Source organism: Penaeus vannamei, chromosome 19 (genome assembly GCF_042767895.1).
Source record: "Penaeus vannamei isolate JL-2024 chromosome 19, ASM4276789v1, whole genome shotgun sequence".
Taxonomy (NCBI): domain Eukaryota; kingdom Metazoa; phylum Arthropoda; class Malacostraca; order Decapoda; family Penaeidae; genus Penaeus; species Penaeus vannamei.
In genome coordinates, this window is record NC_091567.1 from 27,983,514 (window position 1) to 27,993,513 (window position 10,000).

The 10,000-nt window shown below is 32.8% G+C and overlaps 2 protein-coding genes across 8 annotated transcripts in view; one reads left to right on the forward strand and one right to left on the reverse strand.

Moving 5' to 3' along the window:
* Nucleotides 1–374: 374 nt before the first annotated feature.
* Nucleotides 375–9,503, reverse strand: LOC113826626 (probable ATP-dependent RNA helicase DHX35; the record flags this gene model as incomplete). 6 transcript variants are annotated; one of them, XM_070134397.1, is given in 9 exon segments in its annotated part: nucleotides 375–481; nucleotides 800–941; nucleotides 1,125–1,271; nucleotides 1,583–1,744; nucleotides 2,114–2,360; nucleotides 6,993–7,229; nucleotides 7,455–7,669; nucleotides 7,914–7,987; nucleotides 9,374–9,503. In XM_070134397.1, coding segments are annotated over 8 exon segments (1,288 nt in total), but the record flags the coding sequence as incomplete, so codon positions are not given.
* LOC113826627 (clusterin-associated protein 1) overlaps nucleotides 9,405–10,000 on the forward strand; it is a 9,869-nt gene continuing 9,273 nt past the window's right edge. Inside the window, exon 1 of one of the 2 annotated variants that reach the window (XM_027379518.2) lies at nucleotides 9,405–9,545. In XM_027379518.2, the coding sequence (XP_027235319.2) occupies nucleotides 9,524–9,545 (22 nt within the window). In that variant the 5' untranslated portion in view covers nucleotides 9,405–9,523. Of the gene's footprint in view, nucleotides 9,546–9,595; nucleotides 9,620–10,000 lie in introns of those variants that run through there. The other variant, XM_070134402.1, reaches the window with a different exon arrangement.

The window sequence follows — 10,000 nt, forward strand, 5'->3', positions numbered from 1 at the left end:
AAAAGTGATGGAAAGCATGAGATGCAGAAGAAAGAAAAACATGGGATGATGAAGTGCACAAAACAGAGAATGAAGGAGAAATGTAGAAGAAAGGAACGCAGATGATGTAGAAGAACAGGAAACATTAAATTTAGATAAAGAAAAGGAAGCAGGAGATGAAAATATAAAAAGAGATAAAAATGCATAATATAAATGTAAAGAAAATGCAGAAGTACAGGGATAGAAAGGAGATGTTTATAACAACATGAAATTAAATACATTATAGTTATATAGTTATAAACATGAAATTAAATACATTATAGTTATATGCACTATATCTCATATTAGGCCAAACCATTTTTCTTTCATTGAGACCTACGTAAAACTACACTTACCAATCCCTAAGGCCATGAGACTCAGAACTGCTGGCGAGAGATTAGTTCTGACCATCTCAGGTGGGGTGACTTCACTTAGCTTGTCAAACTCATCCTCTGGATACAACCTATTATGCAAGATATATATCACTTTATGCTAAATAACTTCCATAATAGCAAATGTGGAACAGCAACATTGAAGTCAAAATAGCAAAAATATAAGTGTTATCACTCTATTTATAACAAATGCAAAGAAAAAAAAAGAAAAGAAAAGAAAAGAAAAAATATATATGCAATGAATAATAATAATGTAAGTTTTCATATTAATAATAACAGCAACAATTATCATGATAACTCTCGGTATCATAAAATTATAGAGAATATCCAAAGAAAAAATAAAAATAAACAGAATAGCAGTAGGACTTTTGAAGAAAATGCCACCTCACCTGTACACTTTTCCTGATCTCACCCTTCCAGCTCTTCCAGCTCTCTGAGTGGCAGATGCTCTTGAGGTAGGAACAACTACCAATGAATCAGTGTGACTCTTCACATTGTACCATCGAAGCTTTGCAAAGCCACAGTCCACCACTATGGGCAGGAGAGAAGAAATTTATTGTGACTAACTTTCTCTGAGAATTCTTAAGTAAAAGATATTATGAATTAAGCTGACAATAAAATATGAAATATAAAAAGAACGCTTAGGACATAATTCTAATGTTTTTTTCCTAATTAAAGAATAGAATACAACTCATACAAGAAAAGCTACCATACCATACACAATCCCAGGAATTGTAACAGAAGTCTCAGCAATGTTGGTAGCAACAACAACTTTTCTTACTCCAACAGGTGAAGACTGGAAGGCACGTAACTGTTCACTGTTACTTAGACTCCCATGCATTGGCAAGACAAGCAGAGAATCTATAAGAGGAAAAATCATGGTTGTATTGTAATATTACCAGGAAAGAATGATAAAAGCATCTGGGTACATAATATAGGAAGATTTCTTAAAGTCACTGCTTGAGTTTTACATAATGTACTGCACCTAATATTCTACTCTCTGTATGTAATCCCAAAATCCTATATTTCATGCAACAGCAGGACCAAGTATGGGGAAGAAACTTGTTTGCAAATCACAAAAATGCAACGCAAAATACAAAACCTCCTATAGCACTAGTAATCAAATGGCATCAAATGCAATAACAGTAAGACTACTAATAACATCAAACAACCTTCATTTTTCTTGAGAGAAGCAGCCTCTTCCTTCAGATAGGATACACAGTTGTCAACCTCTTCTACTCCTGTTAGAAAAACCAGAATGTCGCCAGCAGGTTCTTTTCTGTGGATCTTCATTACTGTCTCAACACTACATTTTACATAGTCAGCTGCTCCTTCTGAAAGTAAGGTAAAGACATTATTGTACTTACATGTCTGCTATACCATGGTAGTAGATATGCTTAAAGCAAGGATGGTGTACACTTCTTGAAACTCAAATATTAGATATAAACCAAGTGCCATAAAAGAAGTTATTAACCAAGTGAGACAACTGTTCACATTGTTTGAAACAAGTGAAAAATAGAAAAAGTATCAAATGTTTTAACCCATAAATACCTATAATCTAACAACAAACATTTAACATCCTTATGCTATTTATTTAAAGGCCTCTCAATTCTGAAAGGCTAATCAAATAAAGTTTTAATTGCTTCACTTAATACCCATGAGAAAAGAAAAAAAACTTGTACCCCAAAAAATCTTTGCTTTACCCTCTAGATAAAAGATGTCAACTGGATGAGTACGGCCCTCCACTGAAATAACTGCTGCTGTATCTTTCTCTCTCTTGCTGGTTGTATTGAAGTTGAAAAAGTTGTACAGTTGATCTGCATCCACAGTTGCTGAGCTGATGACTAATCGCAAATCTCGACGTTTTCTTAAAATTTTCTTCATCAGGCCTAGAACTATGTCTGTATACAGCGTTCTTTCATGCACCTCATCCAAGATTATTACTGAGTACTGAAAATATTAAAGCAGGATTTATTAATATCCAAAGAAAGGAAATTTTATCCATAACTTATTTGACATTAAAATTAACTAAACACTGAGCATATATACATTCTACATCCTATAACACTTTGTGATGAAACTCTGATGAATTTGGTGTGGAACCCATCTGTGCACTGTATAATATTGCATTGTGTTGATGAAACTCCAGTTCTTTCAGAGGTGTTTGATTTTACTTCATATTTATGAAGTCAAATAATCACTGTCTAACAGTGATTATTGTGATTAGAGAGTGATTCTGTCAGTTTCCTATCTTATCACAAATATATGAACATATGCCTATCCAAAGGAGTTAACAGGGAAGTTGCATTTATCAAATATTTTGTTAATTTAAGCTTCCATCTATAACATAAACACTGATATCTTCACTTCAATGTAATACAATCATGAGAAAGAGAGTATTAACATGAATATATCAATGTTCATGTTCTAGGTGAGGGTTTAAATGGAAAAAACATTAAATAAACACATTGTCAGACAATTGGTCAGAGACCACTTTGGACATGGATATCTTTATGCATAAAAACATTTTGAGCACAACTTAGGTTTCTAATACTTTGCACTTTTGGGGAACTAACAATGTAAATATGAAGTGAAATCAAATACCACTGAAAGAACTGGATTTTCATCAACACAATGCAATATAATACAGTGCACAGATGGGTTCCACATTAAGTGTAGATAAAATGAATGCCTAGAAAAGAAGAACTCACATTCTGGTAAAAGATGTGATGAATGAATAATTCTCTTTGAAGAGCTTCAAAATACACATCAAATTCAGATACCATAAATTAGGTTTAAAGTATCATAAACAAATTACAAAGCCAAATTACAAGATACATAATACACTTGGGGTGAACCAACAATGATCTGGAGCCCTGAAAAAATCATTCATTTGAAAAGCAATATATAAGGCATGAGATTAAAGGGTTTGGGCAGCTTGTGCCTCTGTAACAAACACTTGTCAGAAATGTTCTCTACTCATGGAAAACAAAATAAAAACTCAAAACTAACTAATAAAATGGGGAATATTTGACTTTCTAAAATCAAATTCAGAAATACTATTAACACCACCAGGTCAAACAACAAGAAGAGACCCAAAAACTGGAAAAAAATTAACTTTAAATTTGATGATAGGAACTCCTAATCTAAGTCACTCAGACATAAATTCAGGATCATATCTAACCAGTGATCACTTACCAATAATTATAAAATTCAATAATATCCAAGATTTACTGCACAAAAAGGAAAAGAAAAGGCACTTCACAAAAGAAGGCTGGAACTAGTATCAAACAGAACTGAGAAATACAAAAATTGTAGCTTTAAATTCTCTCCTGGAAATAGCAAACAGGCTAAAAGAAACAGGGAAAAAGTATTTCAATTTTGACAATAAGGAAAATAAACAAAAACTCAATATACCTTGGTGGAATGAAACTCGTCATAAAATAATAAAGAATAGAAACAAAAGCTTTTAACACATGGAGGAGAAAACCCAACAAAGAAAATTAAATAGAATATAAAAAACTCCTCGCAGAGAGTAGACAAATAATTGAAAATGAAAAAAGGAAAGTCTGGGAAAAATTCTGTAGTGAACTGGACTTTAAATCACCACCAAATTATATAAAGAAACTGGCAGGAAAAATAACCACCCAAAGTTACTCTATAATACATAACAACCTCCCCATAACTAATAAAAATGATAAACTAAATTTATTCAAGGAAGAATGCAAAACGATTATCAGTAAAGAACCTAAAGTAATAACAACCAAAGCAAAGCTAGATTGATTATTAATTCTTCCTAATACCAAAGAGCTAAATAAAGAAATAACTATGCAAGAATAAAAAAGAATCATAAATAAAACCAAGAATAGAAAAGCTTATGGGCCAGATGAAGTAACCTATAAACTTTATAAAGCAACAAATAACATTTTAAAACTAATACTAGAAGAAATTAACAAACAGTGGCTAAAAGGAGAATATCCTAACAATTTAAAAACTTTATTAGTAAATCTAATAATAAAACCTGGGGAAAATCCAGCAAATATAAACTCATACAGATTCAAAGTAAGATTTCAAGTCTAGGAAAGATATATGAAAATATTATAACAAATAGAAAAAATTGGTGGTTAGAGACCCGACAGGATTTAGACCTAACAGATCAACTACGGACGCATTGCATATAATAGAAGAAATAATTAACAAAACTTTAAACGAAAAGAAATACACTTTGGTAGCCTGCCTAGACCTAGAAAAGGCTTTCGATTCTGCAAATCATGAAGCAATAATAATAAAGGCTGCTAATTTAGGTATCAATGGTAAACCACTTAGATGGATTGAAAACTTTTTAAAATACAGAACATACCAAATAACAATAAGAGAAGGTAAATCTAAAAAAAGAAAAAAAAAAGGGTGTACCACAGGGTTCACCACTCAGTCCAACTTTATTTAACATTCTAATGTCGGACTTGAACTTGTCAGAAAAAATCTACAAAGTAATATGTACAGATGACATCACTATAATTTCCCAAGACAAAAATATAATAAAGGTTAAGACAGAATTGGAGAAAGCAATAAAAGACAAAAGAATGGACTGATAGATGGGATCTTAAAATAAACAAATTCATGTGCTTCACAAACAATCGTATTAGAAATATCCTAGAAAAAGATATAGACAATGAAAAACTGATATCTACAAATAAACTTAACATACTAAGATTAGATTTTGACACACCAAAATTGACATGGAAGTCCCATACAGATAAGAAAAAATGTCAATCCCAAAAAGACTAGATATAATGAAAAAACTTACCACATTATCATGTGGAGCAAATAGGGAAACATCAATAAAATTTTATAATATCGATATAAAACCAAAAATAATGTATGGTAGTTCTATATATGAAACTATAAAAAATTCAGAATAAAAAAAAATTATAAACCATACAAAATGAGGCATTAAGAATAGCCACAGGTTGCTTCAAATCAACACCATTAATAGTTCTTCAAGCACTAACAAATATAATGCCATTGAGACAAATAAAAAAACAACAAGAGTGAATGACAAAAATCTTATAAAAACAAGATACTATGCCTATCAAACAACCAATTATAAATTTGATAAAAAAGTATAATGTAAATATAGACAAAAGAACTCTAGTACACAGAGTTACAGAGACATGTAAAGAACTAAAAATCATAAGAAAAACAAATATATATAATGCAACTCAATTACCACCATGGTATGATATTAACCCATCAGCGACGGGTAAAAATTTTGGCAAGTTTACGTATGCACCGGCTTGTTGGCGCGCACCGGCAGTTTCGCCTGTTTGCGCCCGGCTCGATCGGTAGTTTGCGAGCGACATATAGCACCTAAAAGCTTTTATTTTGCTAAAATTTATAAAAATATTAAAATTTTGATGGTTTACCTTCACTTTAGGTGTCATTGCCTAAAATCTTTACCATATAAATGAAGCCGCTACTACTGGAGAAAAACAACCTCTGTCCGACGAGCCAGTAGTGCGGGAATGGGCATGGCATGATGCCCCCGGCGTTTGGTCCACAACAGCCATGGCATGTAAGTACGTGACACCCGGCGCCAATGAGTTAACCAAAATACTGACACAAACTTCATGCATAATCTCTCAAAAGACACTCCAGATGAAATAATTTGGAAACAATTTCAAATGATGGAAGAAACAATATACAAAAATCATTAAAAAATATTCACAAACGGATCTAAAATAAATGAAACTAACTCAGCCTCAACAGCAACTTACATAAAAGATAAAAATATCACAACAATATGGAAATTACCAAAAGAAACTCAAATACCTGAAGCAGAACTATTTGCCATAAAACAAGCACTAAAATACATTCAAAACAACAACTTAAAAAACACAATGATTTACACTGATTCCAAATCAGTAATTTACTCAGTACAAAACCTTAACCCAAAGAATTACAAACACACTACATTTGAAATACAATCATTATTTCTTAATTTATCAGAACATGAACACAAAACAATTATATAATGGATACCAGCACACAGAAACACAAAGGGTAATGAAATAGCAGACCTAGCAGCAAAACAGCACACAACATAAATAAACCATTCAGTACAACTAAAGATATCTCAAATACTGTAAAAGAAATCAAAAACAAAACTCAAAAGATTTGGGAAGATTACATGAATAATGCCCTAAATACAAAGAATTACCTCATAAAAAAACACAAACCCTCAACCTTGGACAAATTAAAAAAACAGAAAACTGTACATATGTATAACGAGACTGAAAACAACACACACAAGACTAAAACATCATCTTCACAGAATAAAAATTGAAAACAATCCTTTTTGCAGATGGTGCAAAAATCGTGGAAACAATAGAAAACTTATTTCTCCGATGTCTAAGATCTAACTCAAACAGAGTAACATTGCTGGAAGCTCTAAAGAAAATAAAGATCTGTACGAAAGAAGACATAGAAAGGATCCAGGCGATATAGACAACAAGAGTCTAAAACCCTATAAAAGAAGAAAGAAGAAGAAGAAGAGAATAAAATAACATAAAATCAGCCTACCTGTCTTAACAAGGGATCAGCCATCATCTCTCGAACAAGTATGCCCTCTGTCATGTACTTGATTTGTGTGGTCCCTGGTATGCAGCGATCATCAAACCGTATTGAATAACCAACTTCTCGCCCTAATATAACATCACACTCATCTGCGACACGATTGGCGAGTGAGGTACATGCAACACGCCTTGGCTGTGTTATGCCGATTATTCCATCTACAGGCCAGCCAGCTTCTCTGAGATACTGTACAGAGGAGGTTAATAGTTAATACATCAGATATGCTTCTGATTTTATGAGGAAAAGAAAATGTGATTTTTCTACCAAGAAAGAACATTACTTAAAAAAAAAATCATATGAGTATTATCATATAAATAAAACAGTGAAAAGGAAGGGAAAAAAAAAAAAAGGAAAACTAAGAACCCTATCTCCAAGCTCATATCAGACTCCAACAATTCACCATCATATTACCTGTGGTAATTGTGTACTCTTTCCAGAACCAGTCTCTCCAACAACTATGGTGGTCTGGAATTTCTCAATCAAATAGAGTATATGGTTTCGAGCTGGGAAAACAGGCAACCTCTGGCGTTGTTTATCAATTGTCATAGAATGGTGGGGATTGTAGATAAAGGAAGTCCCATTTGTCTGGTCTACATCACTACGGTCTTCAGTAAATATGTCATCACCTGAAAGAAATTGTTTTGGATAATAAAGTTAAAGGTTCTGTAAATGGAACTGAAGATATGATTTAAATAATTTTCATTACATTTCATTAAATCTGTCAATCAATGCAAATATATATTGTGCAGATATAATAGGCAAAAAGTGATGTTCAATAGCTAATACTCTTTTTGCTGTCTTCATATTTGACTATCAGTTCATATGTACATGAATACTTGTATATGTATGGAGGAATATATGTAATCTTACCTGGTTTTAGAAATTTAAGTTTGTAAGACATTGTAGATTTGGTTAACTTTGCATCTAAGACACAGCCTGGAAACCTGAAAGAAATAGTAAAATTGGTTATAATACTCTGTGTCCCTGAATTCCTGATAAAAATGTATAAATGTTTAACAAAAATATTCTATCCATCTTCATACTGGCCATTTACTATACTTTCTCAAGGCAGTCTGCTATCAAATATTCAATGACTGACCTAATAGTGGCACACTTCAAAATTCATATAAAAGGTTTAATTCAAGCTACTCCACAGATATTTGAAGAACGTGGCATTTGATTTCCTTCTTCAAACACTTTAGAGAAACCTTTAATGTATGTTATAAATCAATTCTTATCAAGAAAGACTCAACAGTAACAATACTCTACCCATCTTATTAGCAGGAAATAAATATATTTTTCAGTTAATTATTATCAATAACCAGTCAATCACCAATAATCTGTCATCCTCTCATGAATCATCAACAACCTATCAAAGGTGTCTTTCCCTTAATTAAAAAAGGACTAAAGGTGATAAAAACCGAACACAATTACATTATCATAAACTTAAAGCTTCAACATCAGGAAAATGGGTTTTCTCAGATTCAATAAATTAAAATTGTATGATCGAATATAATTTGAGATGATAATAATGAATAATAACCAATAAAGTGTGTGTTTTTGTGTATTTGCATGGTGGTGTGGGTGCACATGTGCATGTCCATGAGTGCATGACACATGTAAATATGTGTGAGCATGCAAATGCAGGTGTGCTTAAGTGCATGCATATAGATGCACCTGTGTGTATGTAAGTCCATTTGTATATATCTATATTTTCTAACCTAAAACAACTACCCGATGCTAAAGATTGAATAACTATTCGCTTTACCGGTATATGATGTATAAAATGCACCGATACAGTTAATATTCGATTGGTCAACTGCTATCAATGTGTAAATTATCATACAATGAGCATGCATTGTTACAAAATCATAAATATACTTGATTTACACAAAAATCTAAATAAAAGACGAAGAGAAACCTCAGATACAGTTCAAAATATACCATTCAAGTTCAAGTTGCACTCACTTTATCTCTAAATTAAGTGACCTAACATTTCGTTAATTAAATAAAACCAGGATGCCAGCGTCCATGAGCACATTGCTACAAGAACACACCAAAGACACCTTAAAAAATATCCAAAATACATAATATAATGTCTAAAAACTTTACCTTCAAAATACAACGTTGTCAAACGTTTACATGTGACGTCACGATCAGCTGATTGAGGCAGAGGTTTGTTTATTTATATTTTCTAAATGTGGTTTGAAGTATTTACTTTTACCCATTTTAATGATGTTGAATTCTATACATGGATTATAATATGTTTTAATCATCATTTATGATACAAAATGCGTAAAGGACATACAGATGTTAATTGAGTTGCTAACCTGTGTCACGTCTGTCATTTAGTTATCAGTTATCATTATTGTCTTGTATCTTTATTATCAGTTGTTTTCCAGTGATCTCTTTTCGTGCATCGATTCTGGACAAGGGAAGGACCAAACAGGAAGATCATCTTGTGATTTGAAACTGCCAGCATGTCGTACCGAGAGATAAGAAGTACGTGGTAATTCTTAGGAGAATTTTGGAAAATAATGACGTGTTATAATCGACTTTGTGTATGGGATAGTTAGGTAGTTTATGCCTTTGCTGTCTTGGTATTAAACTGTGGTAGTTTACTTCATTGATGCATTAGTGATTTGAGGTTATCCTTATGTGATGTACGGTTGATTTTTAACACATGTTTGTGGAAGAAATTGTAGCAAAGTTGCTCTAGTAATTTTTGGTAATAATTGGAGAGGCATAATATCTGTGCGTGCGTGTGTGCGTGCGTGCGTGCGTGCGTGCGTGCGTGCGTGAGTGCGTGAGTGTGTGTGTGTGTGTGTGTGTGTGTGTGTGTGTGTGTGTGTGTGTGTGTGTGTGTGTGTGTGTGTGTGTGTGTGTGTGTGTGTGTGTGTGTGTGTGTGTGTGTGTGTGTGTGTGTCTGTGTGTGCGCGTGCGTGCGTGCGTGCGTG